Below are 18,998 nucleotides of genomic sequence, written 5' to 3'. Positions count from 1 at the left end.
AGACAGAACACAGAGAGACAGAGACACACTCACAGAGAGAGACCCAGACAGAGAGAGACAGAGAGAGACAGAGACAGAACACAGAGAGACAGAGACACACATACACCCAGAGAGAGACACACAGAGAGACAGAACACAGAGAGACAGAGACACACATACACCCAGAGAGAGACACACAGAGAGACAGAGACAGAGACAGAACAGAGAGACAGAGACACACATACACCCAGAGAGAGACAGAACACAGAGAGACAGAGACAAACATACACAGAGAGAGACACAGAGAGACAGAGACAGAACACTGACAGACACACACACACACAGAGACAGAACACAGACACACAGAAGACCCAGTTGCAGTTACCAAGATTGTTATCTTTTTTTTTTTTTTTTTTTTTTTTTTTTTTTTTGGTTTTTCGAGACAGGGTTTCTCTGTGGTTTTGGAGCCTGTCCTGGAACTAGCTCTTGTAGACCAGGCTGGTCTCGAACTCACAGAGATCCACCTGCCTCTGCCTCCCGAGTGCTGGGATTAAAGGCGTGCGCCACCACCGCCCGGCTGTTATCATTGTTTTTAAAAAATGTATTTCTTTTAAGTTTTCTACTCATGCTGAGTTTATCTAAGAGTATGGTCTGAGACCAAATACAAAAAACATCATTCCCACAAAAGAAAAGAAAAATCGAGCCGGGCGATGGTGGCGCACGCCTTTAATCCCAGCACTCGGGAGGCAGAGGCAGGCGGATCTCTGTGAGTTCGAGACCAGCCTGGTCCGCAGAGCTAGTTCCAGGACAGGCTCCAAAGCCACAGAGAAACTCTGTCTCGAAAAAACCAAAAAAAAAAGAAAAAAAAAAAAAGAAAAATCATGGGCTTTTAAGAAATCAGGTCCTAGCCATCCAGTGGTGGTGCACACTTTTAAATCCTAGCACTCAGGAAGCAGAGGCAGGGGGATCTCTGAGAATTCCAGGACAGCCTGGTCTACAGAGCGAGTTCCAGAATACCCAAGAAGCTAAGGCTACACAGAATAACCCTGTCTAAACCCCGCTCCACCCCACCCCCAAAAACTCAGGTCTTCAATAAGCCCATTAAACCAAATATCTCTCCTCTACAGACTGCTAACAAATGTGGGTCTCGTGAACAAAGGTTAGAGAGCGTGAAATGAGTTGCCAGCATGCCTCACCTTTTCCTCTTTCATTTATTTTATTTATTTTTTTTAAGGTACAACCAGACCATGGCCATATTTGAGCACAGCTATGTTTGGGTATGAGCAGCGCTAAGGAGAGAAGCAAGAGCCGATCTCATCCTATCCGGTTTTCCTATCTTCCTCTGAAGCAGTCTGTGCTTCCACAGCTGAAATATGGGGGTGGAAAGTTACAAGAGCGCCAGACTTCTCCCTTACTAAACCCCCTCAAAAGATAATGCAACCAACTACTCCTTTCTGGGAACTTAAGGTCATGAGCTTTAAAAATGGACAATGGAACTCCAATGTGGGCTTCAGAAAGATGGAGACGAGACAGTCAGACGAGGTGGGGGCAGGGAAGTGGGGGATGAGGGGAAGAGCCCAGCCTGGGAAAGCAGAATGGGGAGGTCAAGGCCAGGGAATTGGGGAGCCGGAGAAGAGGCAGATCTTTCAGGATCTGTCTAAGTAGGCCCGTCACAGCAGTCTGGAAAGCATGAAGGATTCATTTGAGAAACTGGGGCACCCATTTACCAGCGCTGCTACCTCCCCTCTTCTTGGGAACGGAGGTAACCACCTAAGAACCCGCCCCCCCCCCCATGGCTTTTCTTGCCCTTGAAAACTGACCCTCAAGAAAAGAAACAAAACCTTTATAAGAGAGAAGGACCGGGGGCAAGGTGTTCTGCAATCATCCCGAGGGGGAGCCTACCCCAGTTCGGGAACTTTAATATTCATTGGAATAGAGCGGCGGGAGGGGGAGGGGAGCGGAAGCCTCGAATCATAAGAATCTCAGGGCGAGGGGTCCCGCGGCTCCCGGGCTGGGCGGGCGGCGGCCTGGGGCGCGGTCTCCGGCCGGGAAGGCCAGCCCGCAGGCCTGAAGGTGAGCAGAAGCGCGGAGGGCCCGGGGCGACGAGCGCAGCCTGGCGAGCAGACGCCGGCCTAGGCCTCGGAGGCTCGGACACACCCACCGCGGCGGCCGAGCTTACCTGCTCCTCCTCGGGGGTCAGCTCCGGCGCCATGTCCGGCCGGGGCGCGGTCACCGGCTCCATCCCGCCGCCGCCGCCGCCGTCGCCCGCCGGGGGACAGCACTGGTCCGCGAGCGCCGGAGCCCGCCGCCCGCCCTCCAACTCCGCGTCTGCGGCCCGGCGCCTCAGCAGCTCTCGGCCGGCTCACGCATGGTGGGACCGACGCGGCCCGGCGCCCGCGGCGGCTGCCAACGTCGCTCCTGCTGGCCGGAGAATCTGCTGTCGCTCCCGCGGGGAGGAAATGCCTCTTATTTTCTTCACTCCTTTCCTCGAGCTACCCCGCCTCTCCAGAGGAGGAAAAAAGTCAGCGGAGGAACTAACAGCGCGGGGTGGTTATTATTATTTTTTCTTTAAAGGAAATAATGAGAGCGACAACTTTTAAAGCCCCCCCGCGAAGGCCGCCGGCCTCCGGGGCGTCTTCACTCGCGTGCAGAGCTCGCTGGCCCAGAAAGCGCCGGCGCCGCGAGCGCGCCCAGCCCGGGCGTCCTCGGGGATGCGGGCCCTGCGACCTGCGCGGCGGCCTCGCGGCCCAGTTCCTCAAAAGCCGCGGCGGCGAGAGGGAGGGCGGGCGCGAGCGAGCGAGGAAAAGGCGTCCCCCTCCCGGCCCAGGGCCAGCGCTGCGGCCTGCGCCGCGTCCGCCCGAGCCCCCCGCGGCTCCATTGAGAAACTGAGCATCTCATTCACAAACAGGCGCCGGGGAGGGCCGGGCCGAAAGCTGTCCGAGAGGGGGAGACAGAGAGGAGCTGGGAGGAGGGGAGGCCGAGCGGAGTGGCGGGGGAGGGGCTGCGGGAGACGAGGCAACTCCCCTACCGGAGGGAGAGGAAGACGGGACTGAGTTAAAAGAATCCAAAATTATGGTAAAACGGGCACCCTTCCCCGCATTCACAGGCGGCTACCACCTATTCGTGAGGAACCCACATCTTAGGGTCTTAAAAGGTTGCCTCCGAGGTCTAAGAAGCTCAGATGCCAAGAATCTGACAGATAAGCAAGGGTCACATTTCTTTGCTCAATGTATCCTGTATTCTAGCATCATTGTAGCTAATTTTAATCGCGTACGAGAAAAATACATTTTATGTCAGAATTCATTCAGGAACACACAGCCTTTGCAAATGCTTCATTTTTCTGTAGGGCAAGCGCACCAGAGTTTGGGCCTCTCAGGATAGGGGCATTGTGAAGGGCTGGCTGACTGAGCCTGCTGTGGTTTTTCATCATTTTAGACCAAAGATAAGTATTCCAGAGGATTTCAACAAACCAGAGTGCCACAGCTAGGCCCCCCAGGACTGGAGGGCGCAGAAAGAACCAGGAGAAGAGTCTTCAGAAAAGAAAACGCTGTCGGTTTTTGATGCTCATCTTGGAGAACTTTTTAAAGGCAGGATGGAGTCCAGCCTCCCTCTTTTCTCAGGCGTTTTTGACCTATTGGCTTCAAGTGGTCCAGGAAACTGGTACTCCAGTACATGCCCTTGCAACAACTGTAGGACCTGAAAAGTAATGCCCGACTTCACTTGATTTTAAAATGTGGGTGTGCTTGTTTGTTTTTGAAAGATGGTTTCTCTATGTACGTCTGGCTGCCATACTGGGTTCAACTTGCAGAGATCCTCCTGAGTGCTGGGATTAAATGCACCAGCAAACCTAACTTTAGATATTTTTTAATTGAAAATATTTTTTTCTTACAATATAGTCTTAACTTCATTTTTGCACTGGTGCAGTAGCAACATCAGCTAAGTGTTTTTTGTTTTTTGGGTTTTTTTTTTTTGAAGGGGGAGGTGTTTTTGAGAAATTACCTCTCCATATAGCCCTAACTGTACACATCCTGGCTGTGTAAATCGGTCTGGCCTTGAACTCACAGAGATCTGCATCTTAAGTGATAGAATTAAAAGCATGACCCCTTCATGCTTGTGACCCCTTCAACTAGGTTAGTTTGTCTTTTGCCACCAGTAAGATGGACTCTAGGTTGAACTCAGGAACCCACACAAGAGCTGGTTTCAGTACTGTAACTGGAAGACAGCCTATGTAACAAGTATATTTACGTGCCGGGCTGTTGTGGGATATTAACTGGGCAAAGATGTGTTATATTTGTTTATGCTGCAGAATATTATTTTGACTGTGTAAAGGTATGTTACTTTTGTTTATGCTGCACTTGTTGAATTATGTAAAGATGTGTTGCATCCTTTTCACCTTGCCTGCCTAAGGCACCAGATTGGTCTAAGAAAGCTGAATGGCCGATAGCTAGACAGGGAAAGGACAGGTGGGGCCAGCAGGCATAGAGAATACATAAGAGGGGAAATCTAGGCTCAGAAAGGAAAAAAGGAGGGGAGAACAAGGCAGCCACTAGCCAGGTATACTGAGAAGCAGTGAAAGTAAAATATATAGAAGAGGGGCTGGAGAGATGACTCAATGGTTAAGAGCCCTGGCTGCTCTTGCAGAGGACCCAGGTTCAATTCCCAACAACCACATGACAGCTCACAACTGTCTGTAACTCAAGTTCCAGGAGATCTGACACCCTTACATCAATGCACATAAAATAAGATTAAATAAATTTAAAAAATAAAAAATAAAACTATTACAAAAAAAGAAGAGAGGTAAAAGTCTCTTTGTCATGATTTGGGAGTTGGTTAGTGGCCTAAAAGAAAAAGCCTGGTATACTAGGCACTGTAAGTATGCAGTAAGTACTGGAGTTAAAATAAGACAGTATACAATTATGAAAATATAGCAGGAGGTAAAAAATGAAACACTTGGGCTGAAATGATGATGGGTCAAAGGGTGAGAATACTGTTTATGCCAGGCAGTAGTGGCGCACGCCTTTAATCCCAGCACTTGGGAGGCAGAGGCAGGTGGATCTCTGAGTTTGAGGCAAGCCTGGCTATAGAGAGAGTTCCAGGACAGGCTCCAAAGCTACAGAAAAAACCCTGTCTTGAAAAAACTAAAGAAATACATTAATTAATTAATTAATTAAATTTAAAAAGAAGAATGCTGGGCTGACCTTAGGACCTGGGTTCAATTCTAGGCCAGCATGGTCTACAGAGTTCCAGGACAGGCTCCAAACCTATAGAGAAACCCTGTCCTAAAAAACCTAAATTAAATAAATAAAATTTAAAAAGAAGAATACTGGGCTGACCCTAGGACCTGGGTTCAATTCTAGTACCCACATGGTAACTCCAGTCGCAGGGGATCCAACATTCTCTTCTGGACTCTGAGGGAGCATATGATGAATAGACATACATGCAGAGAAAAACAACCATACACATTAAAAAAAATATATAGAGAGAAAACATTAAAAATGCAAGACTTCAAATAGTATACATAACAAGCTATCATTTATATAAAGAAAAAAGGGGGCTGGAGAGATGACTCAGAGGTTAAGAGCACTGACTGCTCTTCCAGAGGTCCTGCGTTCAATTACCAGCAACCATACCGTGGCTCACAACCATCTGTAATTTGATCGGGTTCCCTCCTCTGGCATGCAGACAGAACACTGTATACATAATAAATAAAAGAAAAAAGAAACAGTACAAAACTGAAGGGAAGATGCATTTTGCTTATTTTTTCTATTAATGTATAATATACACAGAAAAATGTAAAAATGTAAATATCCAGCCACATGAGTTTTTATAAACTGTAAAGTTTTTGTTGTTGTTTTTTTGTTTTGTTTTGTTTTTTTTATTTTTCGAGACAGGGTTTCTCCGTAGCTTTTTTGGTTCCTGTCCTGGAACTAGCTCTTGTAGACCAGGCTGGCCTCGAACTCACAGAGATCCGCCTGTCTCTGCCTCCTGAGTGCTGGGATTAAAGGCGTGCGCCACCACCGCCCGGCTTAAACTGTAAAGTATTAAAACCAATAAATCAAAAAAATAGAACTCGGAGCCCAGCAGTGGTGACACATGCCTTGAATCCCAGCACTCTGAAGGTAGAGACAGGCAGATCTCTGAGTTCAAGGCTAGTCTGATCTACAAAGGGAATTCCAGGACAGACAGGACTATACAGAGAAACCTTGATACAAAAAGAAAGAACGGAAGTGGGGAGGTGGTGGGGAGAAAAAAAAAGAAACAAAGAAAGAAGGAAGGGAGAAAGGGAGGGAGGGAGGGAGGGAGGGAGGGAGGGAGGGAGGAAGGAAGGAAGGAAGGAAGGAAGGAAGGAAGGAAGGAAGGAAGGAAGGAAGGAAGGAAGGAAGGAAGGAAGGAGAAATTGGATTTGGAGAGGATGGCTCAGCAGTTAAGAGCACTTGCCTGCTCTTCCATTGCATTTGGTTCCCAGCACTCACATTAGGCAGCTCACGACTATCTAAATTTTTAGCTCCAGGGTATCCAACACCCTCTTCTGGCCTCTTCAGGTACCTGTGAACACATATGCAGACATACACATAATAAAAATAATAAAAATAAATCTTAGGCCAGGCAATAGTGGTGGTGATGGTGGTGGTGCACACCTTTAATCCCACCACTCAGGAGGCAGAGGCAGATGAATCTCTGACTTCAATAGAGCCCAGTCTGGTCTAAAGAGTTCCACAACAGCCAGGGCTACACAAAGAAACCCTGTCTCAAAAACTAAATAAATAAATAAAATCTTTTTTTATTTTATTGATATTTATTGAGCTCTACATTTTTCTCTGTTCCCCTCCCTGCCTCTCCCCTCCCCCATTCAACCCTCCCCCAAGGTCCCCATGCTCCCAATTTACTCAGGAGATCTTGTCTTTTTCTACTTCCCATGTAGATTAGATCTATGTGAGTCTCTCTTAGTCTTCTCATTGTTGTCTGAGTTCTCTGGGATTGTGGTTTGTAGGCTGGCTTTCTTTGCTTTATGTTTAAAAACCACTTATGAGCCGGGCGGTGGTGGCGCACGCCTTTAATCCCAGCACTCGGGAGGCAGAGGCAGGCGGATCTCTGTGAGTTCGAGCCCAGCCTGGTCTACAAGAGCTAGTTCCAGGACAGGCTCCAAAGCTACAGAGAAACCCTGTCTCGAAAAACCAAAAAAAAAAAAAAAAACACTTATGAGTGAGTACATGTTATAATTGTTTTTCTGTGTCTGGATTACCTCACTCAAAATAATGTTTTCTAGCTCCATTCATTTTCCTGCAAAATTCATGCTGTTGACATTTTTTTCTGCTGTGTAGTACTCCATTGTATAAATTACCACATTTTTCTTATCCATTATTTGATCAAGGGGCATTTAGGTTGTTTCCAGGTTCTGGCTATGACAAACAAAGATACTATGAACATAGTTGAGCACATGTCCTTGTGGTACGATTGAGCATCCTTTGGATATATACCCAAAAGTGGTATTACTGGGTCTTGGGGTCTTGAGGAAGGTTGTTTCATAATTTTCTGAGAAATTGCCACACTGAAATCCAAAGGGGTTGTACCAGCTTGCACTCCCACCAGCAATGCAGGAGTGTTCCCTTTACCTCACAACCTCTCCAGCATAAGTTGTCATCAGTGTTTTTGATCTTGGCCATTCTTACAGGTGTAAGGTGGAATCTCAGAGTTGTTTTGATTTGCATTTCTCTGATATGGTTGATATCATATGATATCATATGATTCTCTGATATGATAAGGTGTTGAACATTTCCTTAAGTGTCTTTCAGCCATTTTAGATTCCTCTGTTGAGAGTTCTCTGTTTAGGTCTGTACTCCATTTTTCTTTTTATTGGATTATGTGTTCTTTTGGTGTCCAATTTCTTGAGTTCTTTGTATATTTTGGAGATCAGACCTCTGACGTGGGGTTAGTGAAGATCTTTTCCCATTCTGTAGGCTGTCGTTTTGTCTTGTTGACCGTGTCCTTTGCTTTTCAGTTTCAGGAGGTCCCATTTATTTGTTGTTTCTCTCACTGTCTGTGCTGCTGGGGTTCTATTTAGGAAGTGGTTCCCTGTGCCATTACGTTCAAGTGTATTTCCCACTTTCTCTTCTATAAGGTTCAGTGTGGCTGGCTTTATGTTGAGGTCTTTGATCTATTTGGACTTGAGTTTGGTGCATGGTGATAGATAGGGGTCTATTTTCCTTTTTCTACATGTTGATATCCAGTTATGCCAGCACCATTTGTTAAATATGCTTTTCTTTTTCCATTTGATATTTTTTGCTTTCTTTTTTTATCAAAGATTAGGTATTCAAAGATGTGTGGATTGATATCTGGGTCTTCTATTCGGTTCCATTGGTCCTCCTGTCTGTTCTTATGCCAGTACCAGGCTGTTTTCAGTACTGTAGCTCTGTAGTAGAGTTTGAAGTCAGGGATTGTGATGCCTCCAGAAGTTCTTTTATTGTGTAGGATTGTTTTGGCTATCCTGGGTTTTTTTATTTTTCCAAATGAAGTTTTTTTTTTTTTTTTTTTTTTTTTTTTTTTTTGGTTTTTCGAGACAGGGTTTCTCTGTGGTTTTGGAGCCTGTCCTGGAACTAGCTCTTGTAGACCAGGCTGGTCTCGAACTCACAGAGATCCGCCTGCCTCTGCCTCCCGAGTGCTGGGATTAAAGGCGTGCACCACCACCGCCCGGCCTCAATTCTGCTTTAAAGGGTAACTACTGTCTTAGCTCCAAGACTATAGCTTTACTTGTGTATGTTTAAATAGTCATTTAGGCAGGGCATTTGTGGTACATACCTTTAATCTCAGTAGTCAGGAGGCAGAAAAAGGCAGATACTCCTCTGTGGTTTTGTGTCCAACCAGGTTCATACAACCCAGGCCAACCAGGGTTAAATAGTGAAACCCTGTCTCCAAAAACAAACAAACAATAAATAAATATTTTTTTTAAAAAAAAAAAACAATCATTTAAACAAATTCGTGTTTTTTCCCTAATAAGAAAAATGCTCTAGAACAAAGTTCAGGAGTTAGGAAGATACAACGAAACAAAGCAGAGTAAGAAATTACATGACAGAGAGAGACAAACAAGACCACAGACTGATGGAGGCCTCTGCTCTTGTGTGCCAAGGTGAGATAAAGAGATGATCCTTCCCTGCTGCCAGTGTGTACTAGAACCTACTAGCAATCCCAATCAAGATGGTGCTTGAAATGTGTATATATTTAATTATCCTATAGATTCCTCTTAAACAACCAAGGAATTTTTCATCTAAATATTAACAGTAATGGTAGCATTTATATCAATATTATGATTCATAGTGGTTTCCTGCTTTAACTATTTCTAAAGTCTTTCTTTCTTTCTTTCTTTCTTTCTTTCTTTCTTTCTTTCTTTCTTTTTTTTTTTTTTTGAGATAGAGTTTCTCTGTGTAGCTTGTCTATCCTGGAACTCTGTAGACCAGGCTGGCCTCAAACTCAGAGATCCATCTGCTCTGCTTCCTGAGTGCTGGGACTAAAGGCATACACCACCATGATGGATTCTAAAGGTCTTTTTGTTGTTTGGCTTTCATTTTTTAACATTTTCCCTCTGTAGCCTTAGCTGACCGGGAAATCCCTATAGAGAACAGGGTGGCACCAGCAAACTTTTCAATCTTTCTGCTTCTGCCTCCTCAGTGCTGGCATTAAAAGTGTCCCCAACACACCTAGCTTCTTTTGGTTTTGATTTTTTTTTTTTTTTTTTTTTTTTTGGTTTTTCGAGACAGGGTTTCTCTATAGCTACGGAGCCTGTCCTGGAACGAGCTCTTGTAGACCAGGCTGGCCTCGAACTCACAAAGATCCGCCTATCTCTGCCTCCCGAGTGCTGGGATTAAAGGCATGCGCCACCACTGCCCAGCTTGGTTTTGATTTTTTGAAATAGGGTCTCCTATAGCCCAGACTGGCCTTGGACTTACTTTGTAGCCAAGGATGCAAACCTATCTTTAAACTCCTGGTAGTCCAAATGCTGGGATGACAGGCATGCTCCACTACATCTGGACCATCTGTCCATTGTGACATAAGCCAAACTCAGGTGACCCTTTTGTGTCAGAGAGTGCGCGGATCTATAAAACAGTCTGCCTGACATTTAGTGTCGCAGTAAATAACTGAGGCAGTTGTCAGTGGATGAGTGATCACCAGGAGCCTTGCTAGTAATTCTTCTCAGTAACGCTGCATAAACCAATGAAGAAAAAAGAAAAGGGCCGCGCGGTGGTGGCGCAGGCCTTTAATCCCAGCACTCGGGAGGCAGAGGCAGGCGAATCTCTGTGAGTTCGAGACCAGCCTGGTCTACAAGAGCTAGTTCCAGGACAGGCTCCAAAACCACAGAGAAACCCTGTCTCGAAAAACCAAAAAAAAAAAAAAAAAAAAAAAAAAAGAAAAGGAATGCCGTTACATTACAAGAAATTACAAATGACCATAAACAGAAAGCCAGCCTGTCTCCACCTACTACTGATATTACTTTTGCACATCTTTTGCCCAGTGATCCTAGGGAACCTTGCAGTCAGCGATTCAGCCAGCCACAAAATTTCTAGTGAGGTGAAACCTGAACCCAGGCTGAAGAACTAAATCTACCGATGTGGTAAGGAAAATAATAAAGGATGCAACTTAGATGAATGGAAAGAGCTTAGGGGTTCAGACGTGCAAATGTGTGTAGGGGCAATGCAGTAAATAAAGGAAGCTTGCCAGAATTGTTACCTATTGCAAGCTCAACAGGACGATGTTCAGAAAGGAATGAGACACAAAAACAAAGCACCAAGAACTTGGGTGGCTAGCTTTGCTCTTAGAAAAAATTCATAGAACCAGAGTACAAATGCCAGTATCCACCTTGAGTTTATTTATTCATTTGTTCTCTTGGTGGTTTTTTGGGGGGGAGAGGGGTATTTTTTTTTTTTTTTTTGTCCCAAGGTCTCACTCTGTAACCCATGCTGGCTGGAATTCAAAGCAATTCTCCTGCCTTAACAACCTAAGTGCTAGGATTGCAAGCATAGTTTGCCATGTACTTCTAAGATTGCCTTGAACTATATAGTCTTTTCTGTTTTGTCTGGTTTTTTGTTTATTATTGTTGTCCTCTTGAACCGGGCCTCCTGTAGTTCAGAACTCCATATTTAGCTGAGGATGACCTTGAAATCCCGATTCTCTTTCCTCAGCTCTCCAGGGCTGGGATTATAATCTTTCCTCAGATCTCCAGGGCTGGGATTATAAGTGTTTACGGGTGACACCACACCTAGTTAACTACAATCTAGTTTTGTTTGGTTGCTTTCGGATTTTTATTTTTATTTTTTTTTAATGTTTACTTATTATGTATACAATATTCTGTCTACATGTATGCCTGCAGGCCAGAAGAGGGCACCAGACCTTATTACAGATGGTTGTGAGCCACCATGTGGTTGCTGGGAATTGAACTCAGGACCTTTGGAAGACCAGGCAATGCTTTTAACCGCTGAGCCATCTCTCCAGCCCTGCTTTCGGATTTTTTAATTACAATTATATATTTAACATGTGTGTCACACATGCCTGTGTGTATATCATTGCGTGTGAAGGGACAATTTCAGGAGCCAGTTCACTCAGTCCTACACGTGGAACTCAGATTGTTAGGTTTGATGGCCGCCACCTAATCAACGGGCCCCAAACTATCTTTTTTCATGCCCTATCCGTTCTTTTTTTTTTTTTTTCTTTTGGTTTTTTGAGACAGGGTTTCTCTGTGGTTTTGGAGCCTGTCCTGGAACTAGCTCTTGTAGACCAGGCTGGCCTCGAACACACAGAGATCCGCCTGCCTCTGCCTCCCAAGTGCTGGGATTAAAGGCGTGCGCCACCACCGCCCGGCCAAACTATCTTTTTTGAAACAGGGTCTTACTATGTAGCTATAGCTAGACTAGAATTCTCTATGTAGACCAGGCTAGGCCTTGAGTTCACAGAGATCCACCTACCTATGACCCCTAAGTGCTGGGATCAAAAATGTGTCACCAAACCTGGCCCAAACTACATTCTTTGGTTTTTTTTTTGTTTTGTTTTGTTTTGGTTTTTTTTTGGTTTTTTGAGACAGGGTTTCTCTGTGGTTTTGGAGCCTGTCCTGGAACTAGCTCTTGTAGACCAGGCTGGTCTTGAACTCATAGAGATCCGCCTGCCTCTGCCTCCCAAGTGCTGGGATTAAAGGTGTGCGCCACCACCGCCTGGCCCAAACTACATTCTTGAACTAACAAAACCAGGCATGATATAGCTATCCTGCTGAGACAGATCTTAGACTACAGAATAGATCAAAGTGCAGAATATTGGAAGCAACATAATGGTCCTCAATCGACTTAGTAATAAATCATACTGTACATACACTGGAATATATGTACACAACTGGAATTTATGTACACAACATTGCTTGTGTCCTTATCATAATTCCCCTAGACACTGCCCTAAATTATTCTCAGTGGTTGTGGTAGCATATCATACAGAAGGCAGGGGCAGGCAGAATTTTGTGAGTTCAAGGCCAGTCTGGTCTACATAGTGATTTTGAATTGTAGGTCAGCCAGGATTACATAGAGAGACCCTGTCTCAAGAAACCAAAAACTAAAAAATTAAAATAAGTAAATAATTTTTTCATCTAATCTAACAATACTGCTATAAGGAAGGAAAATCGGCCGGGCGGTGGTGGCGCACGCCTTTAATCCCAGCATTCGGGAGGCAGAGGCAGGCGGATCTCTGTGAGTTCGAGGCCAGCCTGGTCTACAAGAGCTAGTTCCAGGACAGGCTCCAAAACCACAGAGAAACCCTGTCTCAAAAAAACCAAAAAAAAAAAAAAAAAAAAAAAAAAGAAAGGAAAATCATAAGTTTCGCTTTACAAAAGACATCTATGGTTGTATGTGTGTATACACACACACATATAGCTACACATACACATACATATATACATATATTAGAAGACCCATATTACTAATATAGACCTCCTAGCTAAAACATAAGATGGAAACCCATTGAAGAAGATACCCAACATTGACCTTTTGCCTCCAGATGCCTGCATATACATGCACACCTGCACACACACACGCGCACGTGTACACACACATGCACACACACACATGCACACAAACACATGCGCGCATGCACACACACACACACACAAAGTCACCAGTACCAAACATGTTGGTGCACATCTGTAGACCTAACACAAGATGAATCCAAGTTTGATTCTCATCCCCCCAGCAAAAAAGGAGGGCAGAGAAGCTAGGTACGTGCCTCGGTTGGTAGAATGCTTGCCTGGCATATACAGTGTCCCAGAGTTAGATTCTGATCCCCAGCACTGCATGAAACCTTGTAGCAGAGTTCAGGAATGGAGGCAGAAGTACCAAAAATTCAAGGTTGAAATTGGTATAGTCTCCTCCACAGCCTTCAATCCCAGCAAAGGCTGGCAGACCTCTACAAGTTCAAGGCCAATCTGGTCTATATGGTGAGTTCCAGGACAGCCAGGGCTACATAGAGAGATCCTGTTTCAAAGAAACAGCAACAACAACAACAAAAAAAAAATCCTAACTGCTTTAAAAATTCCAGCATTTGGGCTGGAGAGATGACTCAGCAGTTGAGAGCACTGGCTACTCTTCCAGAGAACCTAGGTTCAATTTCCAGCAGCAATATGGCAGCTCACAACTGTCTGCAACTCCAATCCCAGCGAATCTGACATTTTCACACTGACATACATGCAGGCAAAATACCAATGCACTTAAAAAGAAAGAAAAGCTTAAAAAAAAACTTTTAAATATTTTATTTTATTACATGCTTTTATTACATGTGTGTTTTTATATATAAAACATATTTATTGGGAGGAGCATATGTGCCATGGCACACATATGGAAATCAGAGAATACTTCATGGAAGTTTATTCTCTGCTACATGTGAGTTCTAGGACTCAAACTCGGGTCCTCAGGCTTTGGCAGAAACTACCTTAAGCCACTGAGCCATCACATAGCTCTTGACTCATTTCTTTATTACTAATTTATAGATAGGAAGGTTGTTTCTTACCAAAACACATTTTTTAATAGTTTTAAAGATTTTATTATTTTTTAATTATGTGCATATGTGCTTATCTCTTTGGGGGATAGTACACGTGGGTGTACATGCTCATGGACTCCAGAAGAGGGCGCTGGATCACCTGGAGTTACAGGGGATTCCCAACAGGAGTGCTGGGAACTGAACTCCTATCCTCTGTAAGAGCAATATACACTCTTAGCTACTAAACCATCTCTTTAGCACCTATTTTTTTTTTTTTTTTGTTTTGTTTTGTTTTTTCGAGACAGGGTTTCTCTGTGGTTTTGGAGCCTGTCCTGGAACTATTTTTTTTTTTTTTTTTTTAAAAAAAACTTTATAGGCCGGGCGGTGGTGGCGCATGCCTTTAATCCCAGCACTTGGGAGGCAGAGGCAGGTGGATCTCTGTGAGTTCGAGACCAGCCTGGTCTACAAGAGCTAGTTCCAGGACAGGCTCCAAAACCACAGAGAAACCCTGTCTCGAAAAAAAAAAAAAAAAAAAACTTTTATGTGTGACTGTATGTCTGTATGTCCGCCATGTGCATGCAGATGCCTGTGTAAGTCACAAGAGTCTGAAATGCCCAGAAACTGTAGTTGTGGATGGTCATTAGCTATCATGTGAGTGCCAGAAGTCCAACCTGGTTCTCTTCAGCAACAACAAGTGCTCTTCACCACTGAGCATCTCTCCACCACCACCACCCCTAGGCTGTCCTGACTGTCTAGGAGCTATGTCTCCACCACCCCTAGGCTGTCCTGACTGTCTAGGAGCTATGTCTCCCCACCCCTAGGCTGTCCTGACTGTCTAGGAGCTATGTCTCCACCACCCCTAGGCTGTCCTGACTGTCTTGGAGCTATGTCTCCACCACCCCTAGGCTGTCCTGACTGTCTCAGAACTATGTCTCCACCACCACCCCTAGGCTGTCCTGACTGTCTCGGAGCTATGTCTCCACCACCACCCCTAGGCTGCCCTGACTGTCTAGGAGCTATGTCTCCACCACCACCCCTAGGCTGCCCTGACTGTCTTGGGTTTTTTTGTGATACAGAGTCTCAGGCAGTCCAGGCCGACTATGAATTCCTAGTTTTCCTGCCTTTACTTTCCAAATGCTGGGAAAACAGGTATGCATTCTACCTCAGTCCAATCAAATTCACAGGACCAAATAAAGTACTTATTCTTAAAATCTACCATATATCCAACCACCCATAAAACCATTTTTTAAATAAATGGTAAGAAGTGGTTTTATAATTCTCAAAGAAATATGACCAGGAGACATACTGTTATGTATGATCAACCAAACCAGTTCAACGGTTAAAGATATTAGGAAGTATTTATTTTAATGATACCAAATTGTGCTTGTGGTTAAATTTAGTTGATAGATGTTTTGACTTACTCATGCATCTGTCTCCAGAGTGGGTAATTTGAGAAAGTAATCCTTCCACGTTTATTTTGGGGTTTACTTATTTAATTATTTTTGAGATAGTGTCTCACACTATAGCCCATGCTGGCCTCAAATCCATGGCAATTCTCCTGTCTCAGTTTCTTAAAAGTGTTGGAATTATAAACATAAGCCACCATCCCCAAAGCCCAGGCTTATTTCTAAGCCAAGTCTGGCTAAATTGCTGACACTGGCATGCACAGTCCCAAGACTGATAAAACTGAAGAATTCAGAAGCCTCTCAAACAAGTCAGGAATGGTGGCAAAGGCATATACTCCCAGCAATTTGGGAAGCTGAGACTTGTTTGAAAATTCAAGGCTTTGCCTGGGCAGAAAGCAAGTTCAAGGCCAGCCTACAGAAATATTCTTTAATATAAGGAACACTGCTACATTAATATAGCAAATCTGACCTAAATACAGGAAAGAACTTATAGGCAAATGCCTAAATCTATAGTCAGCGAGAGTAAAGCAGAGTTTCTTCCTGTCTGATCAGAAAGCAGCTTATGCCCTGTAAGAGCAGATGCTTCGACGAGTTCCACTGGATGTGCTGATCTGGGTAACTACTACTTCTGGCCAGAACCACCAGTTCTCAGAACTAATTAACTCAAAGGGAGTTAACTCAAGATCTGACCTGGATCCCTTTGAGACTATTTCTGTTGAAGAGAATGATGATGCCCAGTTTGTCCAACAGAGAAGTCCTAACAATGTGGGAAGCAGATTGGGATGCAGATTGAAGCCAGAGGACCTGGAATGTACTTTCTGAACGGAGTGGAAAACTAATTAGTTAACCTTAAGCACCATCTTGTGCTTCCACAGCTGATGAAGGCTTTGCTTCCCATGGAATCTTGCCCCAGCACTTTTGCTTAACCCCCTTTCACTAGGACAAAAATCTAAAGCCCCCTCTGCCTTCCAGCTTTCTCTCCCTAACTCTCCACTCCTATTTTGTACTTGAGCCATGCTGAACCTGTTTAGGGGAGTGCAGCTACATAACATCTAACTCTTTGAGGACCTGCTTTCTTCCTGGTCTGCAAAATACACTAGGGCCCTCCCCATAGACTTAGCCCAGCTCCATTCTCCTCTGTGAGATCTCATGCTCTTCCTTTCCCTCTAAACTAGGTACTTCTCTGCACTAAAGCAATCATATCACCACACTCTACACACTATGAGGTTTATTTCCTCGCTGCAGGGCACACCCCTCAAGGTCTTGTCTACCTTTATAGCCCACATCTCAGGCATAGCGCAGGGTTTATCTCTTAATAGGGGCTCTACCATTTCTTTTCTTTTTTTTTTTTTTTTGGTTTTTCGAGACAGGGTTTCTCTGTGGTTTTGGAGCCTGTCCTGGAACTAGCTCTTGTAGACCAGGCTGGTCTCGAACTCACAGAGATCCGCCTACCTCTGCCTCCCAAGTGCTGGGATTAAAGGCATGCGCCACCACCGCCCGGCTCTACCATTTCTTGAAGTAAATGAACCCCATTAGCATTTTATCTCTGGGAAGGTCTAAACCGTAGAAAAATCACACTTCTCTTCTCAGAAGAAGGAACATATTCAAATACCAAGAACTGCAGTTCCTGGTAAGACCTTTCAGAAAGTGGTATTACCAACAGCAGCAACTGGAAACTCAGCAGAATGTTCAAGTGCTAAGAAGGGTGAAATGGGTCAAGATTTGAATAGTCATGCCATAAGTATCCTAGGGAGTAAGGGGAAGGGGGAGGAGATAGCTAAATCTTAATAATCACAAAAATAAAACAAAATAATCACAAACAACCTTTTTCTTAAGAATCATATATATTTACATTGTGGACCTGGGATGTACATACCACAGCAAAGAGATATTAAGATCTACCTGGATTCTAACTCCATCCAATAGGGACTCATCCCCAACAGTCTGAGCCAACTTTCCAGCAGGGTGGGTTTGGAAAGAGCACTCTGAAATAAGATCACCTATTGCCATTACCACTGTCCTCCTCCCCAGTCTTTCATGGGCTGTCCTCTTTAGTTGTCCATGAGGTTCCCAGGGCTGTGGGGAGGATTCTTCAGCTTGGGAGTAGACAGGTGCTCCAGCTCATAGTGCCCATTCTCAGAAGTCTTGTGTGTGAGTTTATCCTTCATGTCCTCCTGGCTCCTCTTGTGCTCAATAATCTGTTGGAGTTGGTGCCCAGCATATTCTGGCTTGGTGGTCAGTGGGCCAGCTGGCACAGCTACACCTAGAATATCTGACACCATGTAGGGGCGCAGCCAGCCCACCAAGGGAGTACTCCCAGGGCTATAGTGTGTCTGTTTATGGTAGAAGAGGAGTCCATCTACCTATAAGAGGAAAAATCAGGAATCAGAATGACTGTAGGCCACATATTTCAAAGACAACTACACAGAGGCAGCTCTTCTGGGTCCTTTTGTTGTTGCTGGAAAACTAGGTCTTGTCTATTATGAAGCCTATCTCTGTAGACCAGTCTGGCCTTGAACTCACAGAGATCCACCAGCCTCTGCCTTCTAAGTGATGGGATTAAAGGAATGTGCAGCCAGGCCCAGGCAATTTTTCTTTCTTTCTTCTTTCTTTTTCTAAGCAACTGCCAGTGGAAAAAAAACTCCTTTGCTTCTCATATGAAGCTTCTTAAAGAAAGGGCTGGGGCTAGAATTGGCAGTACACGCCTATAACCCTAGGACTCTGCAGGTTGAAGTAGGGAGATCTTAAGATCAAACAGACTGAGCTATATAGTGAACCCCCCCCCCAAAAAAAAAGGGAAAGGGGAGATCTAAACAAAAACAAAACAAAAATTAAAAAAAGAACACTGTTCCACTTACAAAATGCTTTCCACCCATTGTTTTGCTTTTTTATTGTTTTTTTTAAGTTTTTTTTTAAATTTATTTATTATGTATATAGCGTTCTGGAGACCAGATCTCATTATAGGTGGGTCTGAGCCATCATGTGGTTGCTGGGAATTGAACTCAGGACCTCAGGAACAGCAGTCAGTTCTCTTAACCTCTGAGCCATCTCTCCAGCCCCTGTTTTACTTTTTTAGAGATGGGGTTTTTCAATATAGAAAGTTCTAGGCACCTCTGTAAAGATGCAAAGTATGAAGCAGGAATTCAACCTGAGTCCATGTCTTCTCTCCCCACATTCTGGGTTCTTTCTATCACCACAAAGTCTCAATAGTGAGGCTGAGCTCCTCATATGGGATAAGAGCAAGAGATCTAGGTAGCCCCACCAACGCACAGACTGACACAGGAACAATCCTGTTCAAAGGCCCTGCTGCCCAAGCTACTGTTGCTGCCTAGACCTCCCCCTAGACTGCCAGGAGCCACATTCTGGGAAATTCCATTCTTCTAGACGGGAAAAACTCCTGCAGCTCCTTTGTGACTCACCCTTAAAAAGCTCTAAGAGTTACAAATAAAGATAGTGCTCCTACCACCTTCTTAATTGATCCCAGAAATGAAGCAACTTAGTCTCTGCCATTTCCTTATCCAGAGAGCTGTGATCCTTCACGAATTAAATACATTTGACTATGACTGGGCAGAATTCTAAAAAGGATGATAGCAAAGAAAACTTTAAAAAGGAGCC

The 18,998-nt window shown here is 44.5% G+C and overlaps 2 protein-coding genes across 5 annotated transcripts in view; both read right to left on the bottom strand.

Annotated features, from left to right (window-relative positions):
- Ptpn9 (protein tyrosine phosphatase non-receptor type 9) overlaps nt 1-2,331 on the bottom strand; it is an 82,462-nt gene extending 80,131 nt beyond the window's left edge. Inside the window, exon 1 of the mRNA XM_057768598.1 lies at nt 2,159-2,331. Coding sequence (XP_057624581.1) covers nt 2,159-2,221 — 63 coding nt within the window. The 5' untranslated portion in view covers nt 2,222-2,331. The remainder of the gene's footprint in view (nt 1-2,158) is intronic.
- Nucleotides 2,332-17,196: 14,865 nt separating this feature from the next.
- The window catches only part of Snupn (snurportin 1), a 41,160-nt gene continuing 39,358 nt past the window's right edge, over nt 17,197-18,998 (bottom strand). For all 4 annotated transcript variants that reach the window (XM_057768961.1, XM_057768964.1, XM_057768963.1 and 1 more), the window contains one exon: nt 17,197-17,746. In XM_057768961.1, coding sequence (XP_057624944.1) covers nt 17,435-17,746 — 312 coding nt within the window. In that variant the 3' untranslated portion in view covers nt 17,197-17,434. The remainder of the gene's footprint in view (nt 17,747-18,998) is intronic.

The sequence above is a fragment of the Chionomys nivalis genome, chromosome 4 (genome assembly GCF_950005125.1).
Source record: "Chionomys nivalis chromosome 4, mChiNiv1.1, whole genome shotgun sequence".
In the NCBI taxonomy this organism is placed as follows: domain Eukaryota; kingdom Metazoa; phylum Chordata; class Mammalia; order Rodentia; family Cricetidae; genus Chionomys; species Chionomys nivalis.
The sequence above is the reverse complement of the archived record's forward strand: the minus strand, read 5'-3'. Positions and strand labels throughout refer to the sequence as shown.